This window comes from Taudactylus pleione, unplaced genomic scaffold, assembly GCF_031769625.1.
Source record: "Taudactylus pleione unplaced genomic scaffold, aTauple2 ptg000080l, whole genome shotgun sequence".
Classification (NCBI taxonomy): Eukaryota; Metazoa; Chordata; class Amphibia; order Anura; family Myobatrachidae; genus Taudactylus; species Taudactylus pleione.
The window spans coordinates 11,407,998-11,434,448 of record NW_028284482.1 but is presented as its reverse complement, the minus strand read 5'-3'; the positions used below and the strand labels follow the sequence as shown (position 1 = coordinate 11,434,448).

Below are 26,451 nucleotides of genomic sequence, written 5' to 3'. Positions count from 1 at the left end.
TTTTATAGTTTTTTTTTTTATTTATTCATTTCTTTTTCACTTATATTTTGCTGCAGACATGATCATATAAGCATTTCATGAAGCACACTACTGCTTCAGGTTAGAATAATAAAAAAAATAAAAATAATGAGTTATTCTTTTTATTAGGCTTCTTACACGAGAGTTTAAATGACCCGCTCTACACGGATACATTCTGGAAAACATTCACTTAGCCTGAAGAACTCTGAAGCATTAACACAGTTACATATAATGGAGCAGAGTGTGACACTATGCTGTAGGGAAACTGAGAACAGGGTCTGACATTCTGCTAATGGTATGTCTATGGTTCAACACCTTTGTGTAAGAGCCCTTAGATTACAAATGATGGACACTACACTGATCACAACTTTCAGAGGAAAAATATATCTGTCACACAGAGCAATTGAGAAATAAATAACTGCTTAAGTATGAAATTTTTCATACATTCTATAGTTGACGTATAATCAAGATCAGTGGATGGACAAGAGTGTAAACCATCTGCTTTCAAAAAAAAAAAAAAAAAGTCTGTAGACAGCTAAGTTGTCATGGTGAGTACACATACATAATAGGCTGGTTGGGGATGTATGTGCCACACAATCGATATAGCTCCATGCAACTGCAGCTTATACTATGACATTATGGATGGGTTTGGAAACCTTACAGAACAGTTCAACAAATAATTTTTGATTAAAGTTTGGGAATTGTGCAGCAAATGTGTGTATGTTATAAAGCTCAATGGGTTAAAAAGCAAGGCTTCCCAAGACCAGGTCTTGATGGGACAGATTTTATTTCTATATTCCTTATTCACATGGGAGCCAAAAGAAAAACTGCCAAAGACATCAACACACATTGTCAATCATCCCTGTGGATATAGAGTAATTCATGTTCTGAAAGACCACCCCAGTGTTTCCCACATTTTACTCTGTTGTCTAATACAGACATTTTTGTAGTTGATACTGATCAAAAAGGAGCTTTTCCAAATGTCATGATTGAAAAAGGAAGGACCCTCAGGCTTCTAAAAACACAAGCTCTTTATTTCAAAAATCCAACACTGACAGTTGTCAACCTTGTATTAATCTGGTTAGTGACCCTCACTGTTGGTATCAATGACACCTTTATAAAGACACTGGGCGCGCGCTATATATATTTAATCTTTTTTTTTTTTTGTCTTTTTTTTTTTTTTTAGTTAATTAATATATAGAACATTACTGATCCTTGGAAGGCTTGTTCCAAAAAGTCTTAAAAAATAAAATAAATAAAAAATGGATTTATAAACCGCTTTAAAAATATAGATATAATATAAAACATTTGTTAATATATTATCTTTTTTCTTTACCCAATACCAACATTTTGGCCCTGCAATAATGCGAGTTTTACATATACCTAAATATGCCTTTTCTGAAGAGGTCAGAAGGCATAAGAAAAACAACATTTTTGAACACAGGAAATCCCTGTATAAAGGTTAGCGTAAGGGGCTCAGGTGATTTTAATACTGCTTAGCAGAGAAAGAAGTTCTGCTTTAAATCCCACCTTAAAAGTAGAACTGGGAAGTGGAGTTCCCAGTTTGTGATTTTTCTAAGGGATTCGGAGAAATATGAATATTGGCCTTATGTTGCCGGTTTGATAAACTAGATCCTATGACAGTAGATGTATTATAGTACAAGAATGAAGAAAAAAAAAATCGCTCTGCATTATATTAGAAGTGCCTTCATAAGTCAGATAGCAAGTAGCCAATTACGGCTTATAACTGCTGCTTTATTAGCATGCTACACTTAAAAGGACAATACCATTTTTAGTAAAGTTGTGGTTAACTGTGCCCCCCCTCCCTGCTGGATTCACCTCCTTTACTTAAAGCAGAGACACAGATCTTTCAGAGTTATGCTTTGTTTTTTCCTTGCAGCAACATTATAGGGGCAGGATGAAAAAAAAAAATATATCCCACAGTGAGAACCAGCCTTCTGCTTAGGGAAGGTGGGAGTAGGGATTGGTTTTATGTGAAGGACACATTTAATTAGTGACAGCTCCACTAAAGGTTGACCTTAAACATAGAAAATCAATTTAAAAAAAAACAAAAACAAAATGTTAACTACCTCATAGACTGTTAACCGGAGGTAGATAATGTGTTGCCTTGTTGATGCTATAGAAATAGATATCCCATGGTGGCAGGGAATGCTGGGACTTGAGGTGTAAAAGCAGTAACTTGCCTAAGCCTGTCAGACTAATCCAGACTAATCACCATCTGCATAGAGATTGGAGGCAGTGCAGTATATACAGGACTAACAGATGATCCGTATTATACTTGTATGGTTTTTTGTATAACAAACGAGTCCTACATTAAAAGAGACAAAATAAGAATTCCTTGAAGATGCAATCTCTTCTCTGGATTGAAGTTTACATGCATGACTGAGATGGAGCAACAGGTAAGGGAAGATTGTGGCGTGGGGGCGACAGTAATATAAAAAAAAAAAAAAAACCACCCCCCCACACACAAAAGGTAGGGATAATTGAATAAATAAAAAAATCTGGATAATATATTCTTAAGAGAAATAAAGAAAGCCCACAAATCTACACATTAGAGAATGCTCTAGGTAAACATGAAGTGCAAGAAGGGTAAAGGGTAAATAGTGTGAACAGACAATGGCAATAAAGAATTGCAGCAACAGAAGGGAAACATACATAAATATATAAAAATAAAATGGTTTTCAAAATGTGAGACAAGTTGTTCTTCCAGGCTGGCAGAGGATGATGTTGTAAAGGATGTAAGATTGTACCAAGCTGCTAAATGTACCAGGTTCACTTTGTTAGTGTGGCAATTCTGCCATAGCTATTCTGATATGCCCATGCAGACCAATATAAGCCAAAAACATTTTTTTCATTCCTCTTTTGGGCACATGTGGGAGGGAACCCCAAAAGTGAATGAAAATATTCCAATGCATCCAATGAAGAAAAAAAAATATATTAAAAATTTTATAGTTCTCCATAGAATCTCCCTCCAGATCTGTATTTCATGTATATATTCATCTTTTTGTAAAAAGGTAAGAACTTCACAAGTGTCCAGTAGCAATGAAAACCAAGTACTTTGTCTCCCAGTAATATTCTTGCTTGCATTACCATATTTCATAAATCAAAATTAAATTTTCCTTTTTCTTTTTTTATTCTGGGTCTTCAAAACAAAAAAAATCCATGAGGAAGAAATTCTTCAAGAACCTCAATTAGCCAGGACAACAGGCTGGAAAGGTTGGCTTGGGTAGGGAAGGCTGAAGTTCAATCCATCAACAAAAGGAGATTTCTCATTGAACAGGCTGTTCCCAGTGTTGAAGGGAGAAGCAAATTGGCCAGGGCTTGGAAGGTTCTGGCCATCACCATCAAAAAACAGCCCTGGTGGTCCACTGAAGACGAACTCCTTGGCATTTGGAGAAAGCTGGGATGGAGCCCCCTGGGCAGGACTGAAGTTTAGTGAATGCATTGACAAAGAGAGACCCTTGTGCTTCGCCAGGTTATTGGTGGGTGATCTTGCCATGCGCTGTCCACCTTTCTTCATCTTGGTTGAGCCAAACTTGGTGGCTGCAAATGTGGCAGTAGTGAAGGTAATGGGCTGGGTGGCACGAGGGATAAAAGTGGGGCTTGGAGACTGGCCAAAGGATGGAGATGGGGAGTTAGACAGGGAGGTCTCTTGGGTCGTTATTGGTATGAATGCTTGTGCCTCAGGATTGAAACTACTCTTGATCTCCTTGTCTAGCTCTGTGCTGTTCTCAACGTCTTCCAGGTACAATACTTTTACTGTTCCTTTCTCCCCAATTTGGTAAGAGACTTCGAATGGATCAATCCACACACTCAGCTCTTCAGGTACATTTGCTCTTACATCTTCTATGTTGAGTCCACTCCTGCGTGCTGCCTGCTCTACCACTGGATCAACAGTTTCTCCAATGTGAACGCAACGATAGCCGGATCCCTTCAGTGGTTTTTCTGGGTACCAGTGACCTTCATATTTGCCTTTTAAAAGCCTCTCTAATTCTTCTCCAAACAGGTCAGCTCTTCGCCTCGGAAGCTTATTGTACAGATATGAAATAATAAAATTCAGAGCGACCTTGATCTCCAGATGCATATTCTCTGTAAGAAAATGCAGAAAAACAAATTACAGAACATAGTATCTGGGTTACTACACCATAAATTTACCATTTATAAATAATCATTCATATTTACAAATATACAATATTTTTTATTAATTCAAACCACTGAAAAAATTCCTTATGCAAATGTACACTAGACCACATGAAAGTTACTTTTCTTTCAACAAAACAGTACTCCAACAACATGTATTATAACCCTCTCACATCCATACAATTCCCAAAAGACTGTTATTGTGAAGCTATGTGACAAAGTAAAATTTGAGCCTCAAATGAGACATTCAAAAGCCACCTTTGCAGAAATGCTACAAATAATGGAACAGTGGTTTTCAAACTCCAATCCTCAAGTATACCCGGCAGGTATTATCTTGATTTCTTTAATCATGCACAGGCAAGTTAATCTATTTTGAGTTAATAATTAAGCCACCTGTTACCACAGATAGAAATCCTAAAAACATAACCTGCGGTACTTAAGGATTACAGTTGAAAACGACTAACTTAGCGAATGGAGCACAAATGTATTGGGTTTGGAAAAAGTTAAAAACACATTATTGGATTACGTTATTTATTTTACACTGACAGATCGACAGACCTTTTATCTGTCAGGCATTTTAACTGACAGCATGAAACCCCATCTGATATTGTGGCCATACACTGATATTTCACAAGTGTATGGCCATGATGTCTGCGTTCCTCCCCTGGGGAGGATACATTTCCCTGTTGCTCCCCTGAGAAGTAACAGGGGAAATGTCTGGTTGTCAGCCATGGCAGCGTATACACTACCAGATGCGGCAGACCAATTATCGGATCTATCGGACATGCTGGACGGTTTTGCATGTCCAACAGACCGATATTGAGCTGTCACGGCAATACACTAATTAGCAGCCCGATCACATGATTATTGGCAGATTGGGCCTAACGCCCATTGTTTAGTTGTGGTAACCTGCATTCTCCAACTTAACTGTTGGCCATGATCCTGTTAGCGCAAGCGCCAAGCCCGAAGCCAGGATCACAGCACTAGCTTAGTCAGATTTCTGTTCGCACCTCAGGAGTGTGCAAGCAGAAGTTCTCTAGTCGATGTTAACAGTGTGGCCAATTGATTAGCTCCAGTAACTCATTCCTGGCATAATTAAACATCGCATTCACCAATAAGTGTCAGGACAGGTCTATGTGCCTGGGAGCTATTCAAATACTTCCTGTGACTAGCCCAGAGGCTGCAATTATTTCAAATCTCAAGTTTATTGCAAATGACAGACATTTTATCTGAAAGCCTGAAACCAGCAGATATCATGCCAATACACAGATGATTTTACAGTGTATGGCCACGATATCTGCATTGCTCCCATGTTGGGGAAACATTTTCCCGTTCTGCTCCTGTGAAGAAAACGGGGAAATGCAGGCCAGGCAGTAGCGCATACAGTGCCAGAAGCAGCCAACTAGTCATCGGACATGCCCCATAAATACTGACTGGTTACGGCAAGACACGGCTTAATAAAATCGACCAAATCAGATAATTATCGGCTGATCAGCCTGATAATTGAACATTGTATGCTCAGCATTAGCCTGGGAGGAAAAAGACCCGCAAATTAATTGAATAATCACGAAAATGGTAAAGAGGACCCTAGTTATGCGAGAACGCAATCAAATTAATAAAAGAAATGTAATTAATATACAACCCCACCCACAAGTCTTTTTCTCCTTTTAAAACACACATTTCTAAAAACAGGAAAGGAGAGGACATACTGGGTGTTTACGGTAACAGGCATTCCCCGGCTAACGTGCCAGCCGCAAGGCCATTAGCGCCGCCCTAAGCCAAAAAACAGCATCGCAGCCGGCACTTAAGACTCATTTCTACTCGCACCCTCAGGAGGGTGCGAGCAGAAATCTTGTAGTAGAACTAAACAGCTCCGGGAACCTTCCTCCTGGGTCTATTTAGCATTGCGCTGAATTGAATCGCTCCTCATAGATCGGGTTTTTGTTAATAAAAGTGCAACTGCACTGAACCAGAGGAAGGCAAAACTAAGGCTGGTTACACACTATACGATGTGTGAACCCAGTGACGGCATGACACAATGGAACGATATATCATGTGTGACGTACACACTATATGAACCGGTGCATGACAGTGTGACATATCGTTCCATGAATCATTAGCATGGCATCATTCATTGCATCGTCCCATCTGCTGTGCAGCATGGGACGAATGCAATGAACGACCAGTGTGCACGCGCAATAGAGCTTACACACTAAGATCCCCTGTTCTACAATTATGGTAGAAGAAAAAAAAAAAAAAAAGTATTTTCCAAATGGGAGAATGCCCCTTGTCCTCTGTATATTTATTTCTTGGCATGGAAAGTTTGTTAGACCAGGGGTTCTCAACTCCAGTCTTCAAGTACCACCAACAAGTCATGTTTTATGAATTTCCTGCACTGGTGAGTAAATACAATTTGCAGAGTCAGTAATAATCCCACCTGCTTCCACAGACAGAAATCCTCAAAACATGACATGTTGGGAAAACCTGAGGCTTAGAAACTACTGTGTTAGACAAATCATTGTACGGACCTGGAATATATGTATACATATTGTCACCTCTAAAGCAGTATAAAGAATCCTAGATCACGGCGCACACAATACTGATGCTCAGAATGCAGACTTGTTTAAAATACAGACACCTGTAAGTAAGTAATTTAACCCTATACCAAAACCTAACACCCCCCGCCTCCCCGCAGCTTAAACCTAACCCTCCCCTCCTACAGCCTAAATCTAAACCCCTGCCCCCTTACAGCCCAACCCAGCACCCCCCCAGCCTAACTAAACATCCCGCTATTACCTATCCCAAACACTAATACTTACTGTCGGGATGTCAGCGCTCGGGGTTCTGATTGTTACCGGGATTCCGGCGCTGGCAGCCTGACCGTCGGGATGCCAACTACATACAGATTTTCTAATCTTTTTATAACAACCTTTATTAAGGTGGTTGCCTACCTCCCTAGTTTTCCTACACCCATTTTATAATGTAGCACCCAAAACATTACCTAATATTCAAGACAAGAATAACTAGTGACTTATAGTTATAATTACATCATATCATTATCTCCATTTATACATCCCAGGATTTTATTTCCCTTTGCAACCACTACATGGCTCTATGTGCTTCCACTAGCTTTCCATTAGTAATCCCAAAATCTTTGTTCATCTCAGTCATCCCACCAGCCAATTATATTAATTTACGTGACTAACATTACCACTGTCTAGGAGTATAACCCTACATTTATATACATTCAGTTCATCTGTCAGTACGTCATTTTGTCGAAGTCTAGTTCAGCAAGTTACTATAATGCTTTATTTTAATATCCCTACATATAATTTAATGTCAAACAAACAAAGAGATATGGTAAGAACTTACCTTGGTTATCTGTTTCTACGAGGTCCTTAGGGTCCACGGGGAAGTACCTTGGGGTATAGGTGGTTGGGGACCAATCCGGGCACCTTGCAGTTAAATTCTTAGAGCCTCCCAGGATGCACCGGGCTCCCTTCTATACCCCAACCCCCTGGCAAAGGCACCTTCAGTTACGTACCAAGCCAGAGGAGGAGAAAGAGAAAAGGAGAAAGTCCTGCATGCACAAGAATCTCATACTCACAGAAAGGAGACAGAAAAACTGGCGACCAGAACAAGCCCCTTCTGAAGCACATGGTGTCAGGGTGGGCGCCCTGTGGACCCCAAGGACCTCGTAGAAACAGAGATAACCAAGGCAAGTTCTTACCATCTCTTGTTTTTCTACTTCAGGGTCCTTAGGGTCCACAGGGAAGTACCTTGGGGATGTCCCAAAGCAGTATCCTTCAAGGGCGGGGACGCTCCTGTGCAGAAAGGAGAATCTGCCATCCGAAGGAAGCAGCCTGAGAGGCGAAGGAATCGGAAGCATAATACCTCACAAAAGGTCTGAACCGAAGACCACTTGGCCGCCTTACACAGCTGAACAGTTGAGGCACCACGCCAAGCTGCCCACGAGGGACCCACAGACCTCGTAGAATGAGCAGTGACAAAGGGCGGAACAGGAATGCTCTCATGAACATAGGCCTCAGAAATCGCCAAGCGAATCCAAATGGGCCAAAGTTTGCTTATTGGCCGGCCAACCCTTTTTGTGGAAACCGTACTAAACAAGCAATCCGATTTCCGGAAAGAACATTTGCGCTCCACATAAATGCGAAGATCACAAACCACATCCAACGTGGCCTCACCCACCGACAAACCTGGAGAAGTGAAAGGCCGGAACAATGATCTCCTCATTAATGTGGAAACTGGATACCACCTTAGGGAGACAACCAGGGAGAGTCCGAAGAACCGCCTATCCTCATGAAAAATCAAATAGGGGGGGGGGGGGGGGGGGGGACAGGAAAGAGGCCCCAGATCTGACACTCTTCTGGCAGAAGCAATAGCCAAAAGAAAAACAACCTTAGCTGTAAGCCATTTGAGGTCCACTGAGCCCAGTGGTTCAAATGGGGGACCTTGAAGGGCCTTCAGAACCACAGTCAAAACCCAAGGATCCAACGGAGGGACAAAGGGAGGCTATATGCAAACGACCCCTTGCATAAAAGGTGTGAACATCAGCAAGAGGGGCAATCCGATGCTGAAACTACACTGAAAGCAGAAACCTGCACCTTCAAAAGAGACAAGGTGCAGACTGTGATCCAAGGCCACCTGAAAAAAGGCTAGGACTCTGCAAATCCGAAACACCAGAGGATCGTACCCCCTAGGTCGGCACCATTCAAAATAGGTGTGCCAGACCCTGTGGTAAATCCTGGCCAAAGCCGGCTTCCTAGCCATGAGCATGGTATTCACCAGAGCTAGAAAAACCTTTTGACCTCGAGGGATGTTTCAAGAGCCACGCCGTCAAAGACAGACGACCCAGATCCGGGTAAAGACATGGACCCTCAGACAACAGGTCCGCACGCTGAGGAAGCGACCACGGAGTGTCGATGGAGAGACTCAGAAGATCTGGAGTACCAGTGACGTCTGGGCCACGCTGGAGCCACCAGCAGGATCATGCCTCCGTGTTGCTTAAACTATCGAAGCTCCCGAGGAAGAAGGGAGAACAGAGGAAACAGATACGCGAACTGGAAGGTCCACCGTACCGACAGAGCATCTACAAAGGAGAGCCTCTGCGTCTCTTGTTCGGGATCCGTATGCCCTCAGCTTGCGGTTGTGTCTGGAGGCCATGAGGAGTTGAGCACTCCTGGAATGAACACTGCAGAGATGGCTGGTAGATTGCCATCCGCCCAAGTCAGAATGCGAGATACTTCTTTCAGAGCCGCCTGACTTCAAAGTTCTTCCTCGATGATTTATGTAAGCCACCGTCGTGGCGTTGTCTAACTGAATCTGCACATGGTTCCCCTGGAGAAAGTCTTGCTTGTTGTAGAGCTCGGAAGACTGCTCGAAGTTCCAATATGTTGATCGGAAGAGCAGACTATGCCAGAGTCCACCGGCCCTGAAACTTGTGTGGACCTGTCACAGCACCCCACCCCATGGAGACAGGTGTCCATCGTCAGAAGGACCCAATCAGAGATCCAGAAGGCGAGTCCCTTGTTGAGATGAGACGTCTGTAGCCACCTGGCCAGAGACAGACGTACTTCCGGAGAAAGCACTAGCATCTGAGTCTTTAGCCGAAGAGGCAACCCATCCCAGCTGGAGAGGATTAACTTCTGAAGTGGCCTTGAGTGGAACTGGGCATACACCACAATGTCGAACGTCGACACCATGGACCCCAGTAACCGCATTGCAGAGTGGATTGACACTCTGCGGTCCCGCAGGCAAGTGCAAATTCTTGTCTGCAACACAGATCTTTTCATCCGTCAAAAAGATCCGCTGTTGCAGAGTATCCAGCAGTGCTCAGAGATGGAGCATCCTCCGATAAGGAGTTAGGGATGACTTCTTCCAATTAATCAGCCAGCCGTGATTCTGCAACACAGATATAGTCAGTTGTAGGTGGTGGTGGTGAAATACCTCTGGAGACCCTGCTAACAATAATAGGAGATGTGGTAAGAACTTACCTTTGTTATCTCTATTTCTACGAAGTCCATAGGGTTCCACCTTGGGGTATAGGTGATGATGTCAGGCATCGGGCACCATAGTTACGTTTTCAGCCTCCCAGGATGCACTAGGGTCCCCCTCCTATATCCCGCCCCCAAGCCATCTCAGTTACGTACCAAGCCATAGGCTGGAGGAGAAGGAAGAGAAAAAAATAAAAAATAAAATATGACACACACACACACACACACACACACACACACACACCCACCCACCTGTGGAACCCTATGGACTTCGTAGAAAGAGAGATAAAAGGTAAGTTCTTACCATATCTCCTATTTTCTACATCAGGGTCCGCTGCCCAAAGGAAGCATCCTGAGAGGCAAAGGTGTCAAACACGCAATACCTCACAAAGGTATGGACCGAGGACCATGTGGCAGCCTGGCAGATCTGAACTGCAGAGGCACGTCGGGCAGCCCACGAAGGACCCACAAACCTAGTGGAATGAGCCCTCACAGAGGAAGGAACCGGAATGCCTTCATGAAGATAAGCTTCTGAAATGGCCATACGAATCCAGCCTGCCAAAGTCTGCTTTGAAGCAGGCCAACCCTTTTTACGGAAGCCATAGAGGACAAACAAGGCGTCCGACTTCCTAAACGAAGAAGTGCGGTCAACATAAATCCTTAAGGCCCGCACAACATCCAAAGTGGCCTCACCCACTGAAAGATCAGGAGAGTTAAAAGCCGACAACGATTTCCTCGTTGATGTGGAAACTCGAAACAACTTTGAGAAGGAAACCAGGACGAGTGCCCAGCACCACCCTGTTCCTATGAAAAATCAGAAAAGGGGGTCTACAAGAGAGAGCCCCTAAGTCAGAAACACGTCTGGCCGAAGCAATGGCCAGAAGGAAAATAGTTTTAGCCGTCAGCCATTTGAGGTCCACTGAGCCCAGTGGTTGAAACGGCGGTCCCTGGAGAGCCCTCAGGACCACAGCTAAATCCCAAGGCGCCACTGGTGGAACAAAAGGTGGCTGAAATCTGAGAACACCTTGCATAAAGATGCGCACATCAGGGATTGCAGCAATTCTACGATGGAACCAGACGGACAGGGCAGACACCTGCATCTTCAGAGACGCAAGGCGAAGCCCATGGTCCAGTCCCGCCTGTAGGAAAGCTAACACTCTAGACAGACGGAACTCCCAAGGAGCATAACCTCTCGACCGACACCACTGGAAGAACGTATGCTACACACGATGGTATATCCTTGCAGAGGATGGTTTCCGAGCCCTTAGCATTGTTTGGACTACAGAGCTGGAAAACCCCCTGGACCTTAACATGGCCGTCTCAACAGCCACGCCGTCAAAGACAGCCGAGTGAGGTCCGGGTGAAGACAAGGACCCTGTGACAGGAGGTCCGGACGTAACGGCAACCGCAGAGGAATATCCACGGACAGTCCCTGGAGGTCTGAGAACCAGTGCCTCCGGGGCCACGCGGGAGCTATCAACAGGAGCGTCCCTCCTTCCTGTTTGAATTTCCGGATTACCCGTGGAAGAAGGGAAAACGGAGGAAACAGATAAGCAAACCGGAACGTCCACCGGAACGGACAGAGCATCCACCAGAGACGCCTTTTCGTCTCTTGTGCGAGACCCGTACACCGGCAACTTGTTGTTGTGCCGTGACGCCATGAGGTCGATCTCTGGAAGACCCCACCTGTCCACCACAAGTTGAAAGACGTCCTGGTGCAGAGACCATTCCCCCGGATGACGTCCTGGCAACTGAGAAAGTCTGCCTCCCAGTTTAGGACTCCCGGGATGAAGACTGCTGATATGGCCGGGAGATTGTGCTCCGCCCAAACCAGGATTCGGGACACCTCTACGAGAGCTGCCCGACTTCGGGTTCCTCCTTGCCGATTTATGTAGGCCACGGTGGTAGCGTTGTCCGACTGGACCTGCACTGGGTGACCTTGGAGAACCCGATGTGCCTGCTGGAGAGCATTGAATACCGCGCGGAGCTCCAAGAGGTTTATTGGAAGCTCTGTTTCCGCCCGAGTCCACCTGCCCTGGAACAAGTGTGGACCCATGACTGCTCCCCAGCCTCGCAGACTGGCGTCCGTTGTCAACAGGACCCAATTCGCCACCCAGAACGGACAACCCCTGTTGAGATGGGTCGTCTGCAACCACCAGGCTAGGGACAGGCGAACCTCTGGAGTGAGCACCATCGTCTGGGATTTGCTGCAGAGGGCTGGAGTGAAACTGGGCATATTCCACCATGTCGAATACCGACACCATGGAGCCCAGTAACCTCATCGCTGAGTGCAGAGACACACAGCGATTCTGCAGACAACTGCGCACCCTCAACTGTAAGGCAGAGATCTTTTCCCCAGTCACAAAGATCCTTTGCTGTCCGGAGTCCAATAAGGCTCCGAGGTGCAGAATCCTCTGAGACGGCATCAGGGTGGACTTCTGCCAGTTTATCAACCAGCCGTGCCGTTGCAGTACCGCAATGGTCAGGTCCAAGTGGCGTAGAAGGAGCTCTGGAGATCCTGCCACCAACAGAAGGTTGTCCAAGTACAGTAACATGCGGACTCCCAGCAGCCGCCATGACCGCCATCACCTTTGTGAATACACGTGGTGCTGTCGCCAGCCCAAAAGGTAACGCCCGGAACTGAAAGTGGTCGTTGCGGATTGCAAACCTGAGGAACTGTTGATGGCGTAAAAGAATAGGGACATACAGGTAAGCGTCCTGTATGTCCAACGACACCATGTAATCCCCAGAATGATGGACCGTAGGGTCTCCATCCGAAACCTCAGCACCCGCAAAGACTTGAGTGCTTTGAGGTTGAGGATCGGACGATACGACCCATTGGGTTTCTGCACCAAAAACAGATTGGAATAGAAACCCTGGCCCCTCTGGGAGAATGGAACAGGCACTATAACTCCAGCCTGGAGCATAGTGTGCAAAACCTTCCGCAGTTCCACGGCTTTGTTCCGGTCTGATGGAAGACCCGTGGTGAAGAATCAAGACGGGGGCCTGTGCCGAAAGGAGAGGGCGTACCCGTGAGAAACCCCCTCGAGAACCCAAGTGTCTGTCGTGGTAACCGACCAACACTGGGCGAACTGCAGCAGGCGGCCTCCCACTTTGGGATCCCCTAAAGGGAGGCCCGGACCGTCAGGCCGTAGGCTTGTCATCGGGCTTAGGGACGGACGTCTGGTACTCCACGCCTGTTTCCTGGGCTTGGCCGTTTTTTTGGGGCCAGCCTGTCTGGAAAAACACTGCGTCTTAGGCCTACCCTGTAAGGCCGAAAGGATGACGTACCTGAACTGGAAGGCACTGCAGCAGACTGAAGACATGCCGATTTGGCTGCCGCCAGCGTGGCTACGATTTTGTCCAGATCCGGACCAAAGAGGACTCCTCCATTGAAAGGCAAAGCTTCCAAGCCCTTCTTGGAATCAGTGTCCGCCTTCCAAGAACGCAACCATAAGGTGCGACGAGCAGCGACAGCCGAAGAAATCAGAGATGCCAGGGTACTGATATCCAAGGCCGCCTCATTGATATAAGTGGCCGAGTCCCGGAGATTGCCTATCAACTGGGTCTGTTCAGCCGAACAGTCGGAATCGAAAGACGCCTCCAAATCATCAGCCCAGCGCTCCACACCTCTGGCTACCCAACAAATGGCCATAGCCGGCCTAGCTGCCCCCCCCGCATGAGAATAAACGGACTTTAGGCAAATCTCTACCTTGCGGTCCGTAGCATCCTTCAAAAGGAAGACATGAAGGGCATGGGCAATTTGGCACTGCGGACTAGGCGTGTCACATGGGAACCCACCTGTGGAGGTCATTCCCACTTAGAAAAATAATTATCCGCAAACGGATAAGCCACCGCCAGGCGCCTCTGAGGCTGATACCGTTTGCCTGGATGTTTCCACGCCTCCTCTAAATGGTCCACTAACTGACCCGAAAGAGGAAACACTGTGGCGTCACCCTTAATATTCTTAAAAAAAGGCATATTTAGATTTTGACACCGGAGGATTTTCATCCTCGATCACTAAAGCTGTGCGGACTGCCCGAATAAGTCCAGGAATATAAACCTTGGACCTAGCGTCCGACTCTTTAGTACGGAGAGGTTCCTGGTCCGAAAGATCCAGAATCTCCCCATCATCGGACGTCACGTCGTCATCCTCATAAGGAGCGGACAGACACGCCACCGACCGCTTATGCGGCCTCAACACAGACTCCCCTTGTAACACGTCCGACAAGTGCTGTACAGAATGGTCAGAGAATTAACCCACGCAGGCTCCTGAGAGACTTGGGGAGGGGAAATAGGGAGACTGTGTGGTACCATCAATTGTCTCGGGAAACCCTGCATGGGTGACGACACCACCGACTGCTGGGACAAACCCATCTGTGAGAACGCAGGCTGCGGAGCTAACTGGCCCACGAGGGTTGTAAGCGCTTTGGCGAAACAAGCCCAGGGCGGCTCCTGTACCGGGGCCTTAACAGTAATTGGCCGCGCCAATAAATACCACTGCCGACATAGCTACCTTCCCCCTCTGCTATAGGTACCTTGCACGTAGTACACAAAAGCTGGAGAGGAAAGTCACTCTCAGACATGATGGTAAGTATGTGACCCCTCTCACTGATACTCGTAGTATAGTGTGAGACCACCCTGCAATCACCGCACCGCAAGGGCTTTAGCAGAAAAAGGATCAGGGACAGTGAAAAGGCTGACAGTAGAAAATGAAAGTACAGGCAGCAGCGCTAGCAGAAGTCACATACAATGCAAATAAAATCAATTCCTGCACTAACAGCGCTGATAATCAACTACGCAGACACAGAGCCTGGTAGGACACAGCGCTGCATACACAGACCTGAACCAAACGGAGGAGAGGTATGCCGGGGGACCCAGACCGCGATGCCACCGCTTCCAAGCTTCCAGCAGCGTTCACCATGCGCTTGTAAAGATGGCCACCGAGGAGCATAGAGGAGGCCGGCCTGGGGGAGGAGCGCTGCCACAGGGCCAGCCAGCACAGTGCAGAGAGGGCTGTGTGCAGCGGGAGAGGCACCAGCTGTGCTACAGGGAAGGCGCACTCCCCTGGCATGCAATTAACCCCTGGGACGCCACAGCGCTACCGCTCAACCGCGGTCCGCTGTCCCAGGGGGGTAGTGGAAGTGCAGGTTAGGTACCTGGCTCCACACTGCAGCCAGTCCCCAGGGAGCCCCCTGCCTGGGGACTCTGGACCATGTTTCAGCAGGGTCCCACCGCGGGTAATGCCTGAAACTGATAATGTTGGTTCGCTACCGCAAACTTGAGGAATCGCGGATGAGATGTTGGTATCGGGAGATGCAGGTATGCATCCTGGATATCCAGAGACACCATAAAATCCCCAGGTTCCATAGCTAAAATAAATGGAACACAGGGTTTCCATCCTGAACCGAGGCACACTCAAATATCTGTTTAGAGACTTTGGGTTAAGTATAGGCCGATACGATCAGTTTGGCTTTTGCACCAGAAAGAGGTTGGAATAACAACCAGTCCCCCTTTGGGGTAACGGGACCGGTACTATAACCCCTTCCTGGAGCATAGATCGTACTACCTTGTGAATTTCCAGAGCCTTCACAGGATTTGAATGAAGGTCCGTGGTAAAGAACTGATGGGGAAGCCTTCTGCAGAAGGAGAGGGCATGCCCGTGAGAGACCACTTCCCTTACCCAAAGCCTCCGTGGTGGTCTGACACCAACACTGGGCTAATTGAAGTCAGCCTCCCACAATGGGTTCCCCAAGGGTAGGCCCGTCACGTCAAGCTGAAGGCTTGTCATCAGGCTTGGCGGCTGGTGCTCCAAGCCAGTTTCCTAGGCTTAGTGGTCTTCTTGTTTCCTGAAGGCCTCGGAAAGGACTGCACCTCTGGACTTACCCAGAGGCAGATAGGATAGAATGGACGAAGTCCATGACCCAGAAGTAGTCGGAGCCGAAGGCAAGCACGCAGATTTTACTGCCGCCAACGTATCCACAATCTTATCCAAGGCCGGACCGAACAGTACCTGACCATTGTACGGAAGACATTCCAAGTCCTTCTTGGAATCTGCATGTGCTCTCCAAGAGCGTAGCCACAAAGAACGACAAGCGGATACCGCTGCCGTACAAATCCTGGAAGTAGGTTCCCATCCAAAGCTGCCTCATTGACATAGGCAATCTCCGGGATTCAGCTGCTTATCAGTACGAATTGCTCACTGGTAGCCCCAAAAGACAGGGATTCTTCCAAGGCATTAGCCCATTTTTTCATGGCTCTGGCCACCCAGCACACAACCATAGGTCTCGCGACCCCTCCAGCGAGAGAGTAAATGGACTTCAGACATACCTCCACATTACACAGTCCGTAGAATCCCTCAGAGAAAACATGGACAGCATAGGCAGGGTCGCACTCTTCACTAGACGTGTCACATGAGAATCCACGTGGAGGAGATTCCCACTTAGAAATTTAATTCTCCACAAAAGGGTAGGCATAAGCCAAACACTTCTGAGGTTGAAATCTCTTCCCAGCAGCTTTCCATGTCTCCTCCAGATGATCTACTAACTGACCAGATAAAAGCACTACTGCAATGTTTCCTTTAAACATTTCTAAAATGAGCATACGTCAGCTTATTTTCATCATAAGCCTTGTCTTCAATCACCATGACTTCACAGACCACACACACACACACACACATTATATATATATATATATATATACACACATATATACACACACACCACCTTGGTAGGAAGATCAGTATCAGATGGATCTAGAATTTCCCCATCATCTGACGTCATGTCATCATCATCGTCGTAATGAGTAGACTGGGATGACAATAATGGCTGCTTTGCAGGCCTAGGCGGGGATTCCTTTGAACTCTCTGCAAGGATATTAACCCTGTAAGGCAATGGTTCACCCAGCTAAGCTCAGAGGATGCTTGAGACACAGGTTGAGGGTGGCCCTGTGCCACCACCATCTGAGCCATAGGGGGCCGGTACCATCGGCTGCTGTGCAAATCCTATGGGAGGGTACACATGTGGGGCCGATAGACACCCTGCCAGGACTGTAATAGCCTGTGCCAAACAGGCCCAAGGGGGCTCCTGAGGAGCACAGGGAACCTGAGAAGGGCCTAGGAACGTACATGTAGCACATAAGCCTCCCCCATCAGCCTCTTCCTCCTCAATTTCTGCCTTACATCTAATGCAGGAAATCAGGACAGGTGCAGCAAGCTGCACAGATTAGTCACTACCGAACATGATATACAGTGTATGTGACACTTAGGGCGGAATTCAATTGATTTCGCAGCCCGCATCTCCCGTCTAAAGTGACAGGAGATCGCGGGCCGCTATTCAATTGTGCCAGCGTTTCACGCTGATCGCACCCAAAGTGGTCGGGTTTAGCCACGTAAAACGGCTAACCCCGAACAAAGTGCTGGGCGCGATCGCGAAAAGTGCCGTTTGGGCGCCCAAACAGGACACTTTGCCGATTTCAGCCAGCACCCCTCTGGGGCTGCGAGCTGAAATTGAGCGCTAGCAGCTGATCGCACCCGACAGGAGCAACAATAGAATAGCTCCGTCGGGTGCGAAGGGGGGAATAATCAATTGAATTCCGCCCTTAGGCACAGACCACAATCTATGCACAATATAACCCTCCCCCAAACAGCACCTGTACTGTAAGAGTCTTTTTCAGTGAAAAACAGGGACAGTTAAAATGGCTGACAGTGAAAAGAAACAGGCAGACAGCAGTAGCATAAATCACATACAACTGAGAACAACCTGTTCTAATAGAGCTTCTTGTCAACTACACAGGCTCTGTACCTGGTAGGACAAGCGCTTTATCTGCACTTCTACCCCGCCTATGAGGGAGAGGCATGTAGGAGGGGACCCGGCTCCACTGCTGGCTGAGACTCCAAAGATGGCCGCCGGAGCTCAGAAGGGAGGAGCCGCCGCACAGACCATGCTGTGTAAATGGGCTAAGCAGCGGGGAGGGAAGGACTCCTCCCCCGGCCTGCAGTTAACCCCAGGGACGCAAGAGTGGTACCGCTGCCATGCTCCGGCCCGCTGTCCCTGGTGGTCTAGTGGCAGCGCAGGACTCAGTGCCTGGCTTTACTACAGGCCACTTCCCTAGGGAGCCCCCAGCCCTGGGGAAAAGATTGTGTAATGGCGGAAACCCACCACGGGCATCCGCTACTCCCGTAAGCCTGGCACAGTCAGGGATCCTCCGGGGTCCCTGCTAGTAAGAACCCTGGAAGCCCGCCGAGATCCCCAAATCAGTTCTGGGGTCTCGGCACCAGCGCGGTGGTGGACGTCCGCTGGACTGTCCACATCACAGATCTTCGGGGGCTGTTATCAGCCCCCCTTGCATGCAGCACCCGGCTCGGGCACTTACGAAAACTGAAGGTGCCTTGGCCGGAAGGGGGGGGGGGGGGGGGGAAAATAGGAAGGGAGCCTGGTGCACCCTGGGAGGCTCTTAGAATTTAATTGCGTGGTGCCTGGATTGGTCCCCAACCACCACCTATACCCCAAGGTACTTCCCTGTGGACCCTAAGGACCCTGAAGTAGAAATTGAGCTTTTAATTTCAAATTTATTTTGATGTGTAAGTATTTATACTACCTACTTCCAAGACAGAAATCCTGAAGACGTTTTGGGGGTTCTTAAGGGCTGTAGTTAGGAACCACTGGTCTAGATACACATTTATTCATTCTTTGGCAGTATATTCCAGCTTCCACTTAATTATTCTACACTGATAAATAAATCAGACTCAAGCAAGCCATAGGCCAGTTTCAGACTGTTTTATCCGGACAGCAAAACAAACTGGACACACACACACTTTGTGCAGTGTGTGATGTTTTTGCCATGTGTTTGAATCTCTTTTAAATCTTTAAACACAAACCGTGGACGGTAGCTGTCCTTGTCGGTGGTTATTCACGGCTGTAACACGGCGATAGTGACGTGTTCGTGTCGTCTGAAAGCATCCATGTATTTACATGCTTGACTAAACATACTGTACAGCAAAAAAAAAAAACTTCCATTTAATTTGCCGTCCGGATAAAAGAGTTTAGTCTGAAACTGGCCTAAAGGATTTGTCTTAATGCACATTTAAAGAGTAATGGTGCATACACGGTCAGATTGTGTGTCAGATCTGAACGATAAGGATTGTAAAAATCATTCATATATGTGACATGTGGGCATGCATTGACGAGCGATTCAGATAACGATCTCTGAAATCTGACGTTTTTGCAGTCAGATTTTAACGATTTAATTCATTTTAATAGTCGGAAATCACTCATCAAATCTGACCGTGTGTATGCACCATTAAAGGGGAGATGTACCAAGTGGAGAAGTTACCCATATCAACTTCAAGGGTGCCCTGCTTATCAAACAGGGACTTTTGTTCAGCTTTCGAGTACCCCCACCATGATCATATTGAGGTCCTCTCACAGGAAGATTTCATATCAGCATCTCCGGCTACCTGTTTAAATGGCAAAATGCCCATGGAAACATACATAGCTTTACCATCCAATTTCGAAAGAAATTCTTGGAAACATTCTTCTCTGGATTATTCTAGGTTCCGGCGCTGGGCAGGGCGGCAAACCGTAAAAAGGTCACTAGTGCGTGCACCATGACTGAAAAGTGGGCATGACCACGAGAAGAGGGTGTGTCCTTATCATGCTGGGCTGTCTCCAAGCTCCTCACTCACTGTAAAAAGATGCACACGACATCTATTCACCAGCAGTGACTGCTGCACCGCAACTTATCCCACCCGCAGGACACTGTGGCCACTAGGTGGGGACGGCACCTGGCAGGCTGTTTCAGCAGGGTGCCGCCATAAGAGCAGGGCGTATTTTGCCATTTTGAAATCAGACAAAAACAGCCTGGCAGAAGTGCTAGTCTTCTATGTACTCGGAACACAAGTCATTCGCAAAATAAAAAAAATATATAATATATACAAAATGCCTGCTAAAACTAAATAAAACACAGTGGTCGTTTCAATTAGCACTGCAAGGATGGGTAAATTGCCCGATGCTAAGCAATTACTCCCACCGTAAGCCTTTGACTAGCAGTTTTCTGCTTGTACTCTCCTGAGCCTATCATTGCTCTTATTGCAACAGTGTGTGATATCCAAATTGCTCAATCTGGCTTTCCAATTCTTCCACCACAATTTCTTTTCTAGAAACATATTTCCTAATTTGTTTATAAGACCTAAAATTTACATTGATGCCTGTCCTCCTAGACATCAGGAAGGGGGTTATTTACATGACAATAACTAAGGGATGACTTCCCTATACGTAATAATGGTGCCTCATCTCAGGTACACTGAAAGCTGGACCAATGTGTAAAAGAACAAGGGGAGATGTACCAAACATTCAAGAGACAAAGTGGAGAAGTTGCCCTTAGCAACCAAAACAACTTATTTTATAGACTGTGCTAAATGACAGCTAGAAGGTGATTGGCTGCTAAGAGCAACTTCTCCACTTTCGCTCTGTTGAAGGTTTTACACACATTGCAAAATACTGGAGTTCTCCATTTAAGGAAGATAAGGAGAAGGACCCCAAAAAAAAAACAAAAAAAACACACCAGACAAACTATAATTTATACAGCAACAAGCAGCATATTGGGAAGATGCACAAAGATTAGGAGGAGGGGGTCCATCAGATCATGGCTGTAAATTCTTTGGTCGGTATGTCTTGCCATGGGAGAAGAAGTGTATGCAAAATCCGTTGTTTTGGGCACCCTAACCACTTCTTTAGATGGGCTTAGCCGGTTTGTGCAGCTAAACCCAGGTGCTTTTAGCCACGTTAAATACTAACGGGTGCCAAAATGGAGAAACAATTGAATTGTTCCGTGGGGTGCCTATTCATATAGATGCCCAGCAGGAGCCAGGCAAAACATTTAAATAGCAACACATCCTCCCCCACCCAAACACATTACTAAAAATATTTTCCATAGGTGGTAGTGCATATTTAATGCGTGAAAAATGCAATTTCCAATGGTCACTGTTAACCTATATACAGTAAGTGGAAACCTCTCCCAAAGGCCAGTATCCTATTAGCCACAAACATTTTTTTCATGGGAAAAAAAAAAAAGAGAGAGATATATATCTCCAATTAAAACCATTTTCATGAAAAGAAATTTCGGGGCTAATTGGATATCCCAGTCAGTGGTACCGCAGCCAATAGGATACCGGCCAAAGCATGACAACACCACCATTGACTAGAATCACAACGTATTTATAGGAAAACTAATATAACAGAGGGTTACTCAGCAAGAGAGATTAAAGTATTTTTTGGCATGCCCATTAGAAAGAGAATAGTAGTTTGACACTCTGCTAAGCAGGTACCTCAATTAGGGTGCCAGAGAAGTCAATAGTATAAATATGCAGGGCACTCCAACACAGATGTGCATAGCCAAAGATATCAGCAACATTTTGGCCACAGCTATGCCAGTGCATCCTATGCAAAGGGGGAGTGTCCTTGTGGAACGCCCCCAATTCATCACACTTGTGGGCATGCCCAGCTCTCAGATGCTTCGCTTCCCCCAAGCTCTCCCCTCACAGTGAAAAGAAGCCGTGCGCATGCGGACGTCGTCTATTCACCCGGCAGTAATCAGTCACCGCAACTTTTCCCACCTGTGGGACATTGTGAACCACGGGTGGGGAAGGCTCAGGGCAGGCTGCTTTAGAGAGCCGCTGCTAATAGGACAGGACTCATTTCGTACTCAAAAATTCGGTCAGGACATAGCACCCTGCTAAAATAGCCTAGCGGGAACACTTGGTTTTAAAAAAAAAAAAAAAACCCCACACTCAAGTGCTACAAGTCATGGATAGATGCCTAGTATAGTATAAAACCCTCTCTAGCCTGACAAAGTGCAGAAACTCAACATGACATCGATTCCACAAGTGGATGGAAGACCTCTGGAGAGATTGTACCCATGCCATCTCGACAGCTTCCCACAGCTCCCTGAAATTTGTAGGTGCAGGATCTTGGGTGCGAATGGACTTCACCCCTATCGAGCATATTAGATGTAGGGGAGAACGTGGTGGCCACACCATTCGTCAGAACTCCCCAGAATGCTCCTCGAACCAATTCTGCACAACTTGGGACAGATGACTCTGGTGCATTATCCTGCTGGAATATTCCATCATAGCAGAGGTACATGAAGTCCATGAAGGTTATCAAGCAATGTAACATAGCATTTACTGGTCAATGCAATTTTCAGACGGACCCATGCCACGTGAACACAATTATGGAACCACCGCCAGCTTGCATGGTGCCTTTTTGACAACTGGGGTCCATGGCCTCATGAGGTCTGAGCCACCCTAACGGCAGTTAGTGCAGCCATAACACTCACGCCAGTTAGTAATGTTGCTGTGAGTTGGCACGAGTGCCGCAGCTGCCCAGATTTCTGTTTCCACCGTCCTGAGATGGTGAGAAGAAATTCATGAAATATCTGGCGTTTGGGTGCTTCAACCAAGAGTTTAGACACTTTACGAGAATTGCAAGCCTAAGCAGAGGGACACAGGCACATCAAATGCTGAGCACACACATTGGATAATCGCCAAACAATGGAGGGCATCCTGACACAAGGCTAGCCTCCAACACATCAATGCCAACAAGCGTGAAGGGAGACTAGGCCTTTCCATAAACTGGTAGCAACAGCTGGAAGAACCTGTAGTTTGTGGCAAAACTCCACATATTCTGGTTAGACTGCAGATGTAGCTACCCCCACACAGTATATATATTTTCATTGTGGGCAGGAGATAAATACACGCATCATGTGCTTACATCTGGGCAAGGATTTCTTTTAAAACTTTTTATTTTATTACTCTTGAGCCATCCCTTCGCTGCATTTATAAATGTTCCAATCACCTAGGAACATTAAACTCTGTTGATTCACTTGGCATGATACAGTGATTCAACATAGGGCAGTATTCAATCGTTTTCGTGGTGTGGATCTTCCGTCTAATGTGACAGGAGATCGCAGGGCGCTAATCAATTGATGCCCCCCATTATGGCGTTGATCGCGCCCATAGTGGTCGGGTTTAGCCGCGTAAAACGACTACCTCCATCCAAAGTGCTGTTTGGGCACCCAAACTTGTCACTTTTCATCCATTTCCCTGCGGACTGAAATGGTGCGCCGGCAGCTAATCGCGCCAGACAGGAGCAACAATTGAATAGATTCTGTTAGGCGTGTAAGGGGGCAAAACAATTGAATAACACCCATAGCTATTAATTTGCATTTCCATGTGGAGCTCTGGTTTAACTGGATTTTAGGATTTTGGCTGTATCTATCCTTCCATGAAAATGTTAATGCAATTAAACAAGTTAATCTGCAGCTGGGCTGGTGAAGAATAACTTGTGCTTCTCCACCTTTAGACTGGTTTGTTGGACTGTGTATCCCGAGTAATAACTTTCTCTAGCACATATCATCCCCCTCTCCAGTCATACCAGTTAAGCAAAAATGTTTTTTTTTTTTATAAACAAAAAAATAAAAAAAAAGTTATACCAGTATATTTTATTTATTTATTACCAGTTATTTATATAGCGCACACATTCTGCAGCGCTTTACAGAGAATATCCGGCCATTCACATCAGTCCCTGCCCCAGTGGCACTTACAATCCATATTCCCTACCCCACACGTTAATTTTTGTTGGGGGCCACTTAACCTACCAGTATATTTTTGGAGTGTGGGAGAAAACCAGAGCACCCGGAGGAAACCCACGCAAGCACAAGGAGAATACACAAACTCCACACAGTTAGGGCCATAGTGAGAAACGAACCCACAACCTCAGCGCTGTGAGGCAGTAATGCTAACCATTACACTATCTGTGCTGCCCATTGACAAGCATATATAACAAATATCAGTCCACTTTTGTATTATCATTTTATACTATAGTTTGACATTAATTTTCAGAGTTATTTTGTGAACACATGTTGAAGTTGTCAAGTACATAGAATTTTAGCAGCCATTAAAAAAGGAAAAACATTTTTAATTGGCTATAGAAAAAGACAACATAACAGTAAAAAAAAAAAAAAAAAATTAAAACTCTGGGGAAAAAAATTTAAAATTAAACACAACTATTTATTTTCAGAGTAGAAGGTCAGGTGTCATATCCATTTTTAGATTCCAGGTCTCATTAACCCTTTTACTAGCAGATAGGAAGAGTGTACTGTGTCTGCAAAGGGGTTAAAACAACAAGGAAAACATTCTAGATGGACATGTCAGGCGGGTGTGGAGAGGACCAACCAATCACAGGCCGCCTTCACTGCATGTTTAAAGGGCTGGAGCAGCTGACATTAAATGGCTGTTTACACATTAAACAAGGTGAGAGGGAGGAGGCCAATAACCTTGTACTCCTGGATCTGTATTCCTAGGATTTAGTGCCCTTTTTGTTCTACTAGCAATGTATGTTTGTGCCTAAAACTGATTACTAGTATTTATCACAAACCAAATCATCTTAATTGTAGCCTATGACCACACACAGCCAGACTACATGTAGCAGAGAATTCTGACTGCTTCCAAAACAGGTTTTTGCACCTACCAGAGGAAGCAAACATCTCTGGTTACCGTTAAATATATAAATAACAGATTTGATGTGAATAGTGCAATCCTATATTTACATACATGTGTCGCAGCTGACACAACTAAATACAAGTTATAAGACACAAATACCAGATACCACAGAACAGTTGACCCCCATCTGCTAACATCAGATTGTACAGTGTCCGATCATATTTCTAGTGGTAAAATGTCTGCTTCTTCCAGACACCTCCAAAGAAAGCTAAACATTTTTTTATATAAACTGGCTAAAGAATTCTAAAAATGGAAATCTAACACCGTATATTTGCCTCTGTCATATTATACCATGAAAGATAAAAAAGGTAAATGAGATTTCTAGAATATCATACTTTTATACCATCTTGCGAATGGTATTCTAGAATATCATACTTTTATACCATCTTGCGAATGGTATTAATGCTGGCTTTAAGAAGGACCTACAAAACTATAAACAAAGGGTTTGAGCCAACACGCAATAATCTTGATCACAACGGTATACCTACCAAACATGATCCAGGGTTTTATATGAGATGGTACACAAGCTTTTAGCACCTAACATCAGATTATTTAAAAAAATATGTTAATATGCTAGATTAAACACATATGCTGGTGTAGTATGTATGTATGACTGTCCAAAGTTCACTGATCAAAAAAAGGGTCACCAAACCCTTCAGCATTGAAGCCCAGGCCTTTGGTAGGGAAATTGTAATAAACAGCTGCTCCCTCACAGGCAGCCATATTAGATCCAGAAAACTAAGGAAAAAAAAAAAAAAACATACAACCTAGTACTGATTATATGTGCACAGCTAATCCATGTTAGATTTCTCAAAATGTCAATTAGTTATTGTGCAAAGGGTTTAATTCTTAATCCATCTGCCACGCCATCATATCTCGTTTAAAATGGTGCACAGGAGAACACACATCAGTAAGATATATGTATATACAATTCTGGGTACAGAGAGGTGGAGATTATATGCCATCCCACATTACAGCATGATACAAACACTAGTGCTATTTGCAATCTTAAATGTAATATATTTAGTTTTGATTAAGAGGCAACCTGCATAGTACTAACTGGGAAACCCTGTATAGTTATCTGTTATATTATAAAAGGATCCTGTACTAGCAATGAGCAGGGCATTACAGCCCAGTGTAGAAGAACACCTTAATTGGGTACACTGAAGGGGCTACCATTAGTAATACAACATAACAATATGCTGGATACAAGTCATGCTTCTGCACCTCACTACTCACATCGTCCTACAACCATGGTGTGTAAGATATTTTTTATATATATATATATACACATATATCTCTATTTGGCATTATGCAGTTCTTACAGATAAATGCACCCCACTGCAACTTTAAGGAACACATTACCAAAAGCAAGTTTTGCCACATTTCGATAAAGCATCGTTTTAGAGAGAGAGAAAAAGAAAACAAATATCCCATAGTCATGTTTCTTATAGAAGAGATCCTTACTTGGTCGGTAGTTGTGTGTCAGAATCCTGGGATTGGGGCTGGCTGTGCTTTGGGAGCAGCAGGAGGAGGTGGTGGTGTAGAAAGTGCTTGGATTGTTCTTTATAGGGGGTCCCCTCGTTTTTTTGTAGGGTGCTATTTCGGGGAGGGGGGGTCACTGAGTCCGCTGGGATCCCGCAGCCTCCCTCCTCCTGGCCCAAAGTGAGGGAAGTCAGGGGAAAAGTTTCACCCTTA

General features: G+C 45.7%; 1 protein-coding gene across 1 annotated transcript; it reads right to left on the bottom strand.

Annotated features, from left to right (window-relative positions):
• TOB2 (transducer of ERBB2, 2) lies at window positions 1-26,451 on the bottom strand. Its single transcript, XM_088468086.1, has 2 exons — window positions 26,221-26,451; window positions 1-4,128 (listed from the first exon to the last, which is right to left on the bottom strand). Exon 2 carries the CDS (start codon window positions 4,121-4,123, stop codon window positions 3,227-3,229), a length of 897 nt encoding a protein of 298 aa, XP_088324212.1. The 5' UTR covers window positions 4,124-4,128; window positions 26,221-26,451; the 3' UTR covers window positions 1-3,226.

What these genes read in the sequence shown, in the direction of transcription:
- TOB2 (XM_088468086.1), bottom strand. Translation starts at nt 4,123, where the DNA reads ATGCATCTGGAGATCAAGGTCGCTCTGAATTTTATTATTTCATATCTG.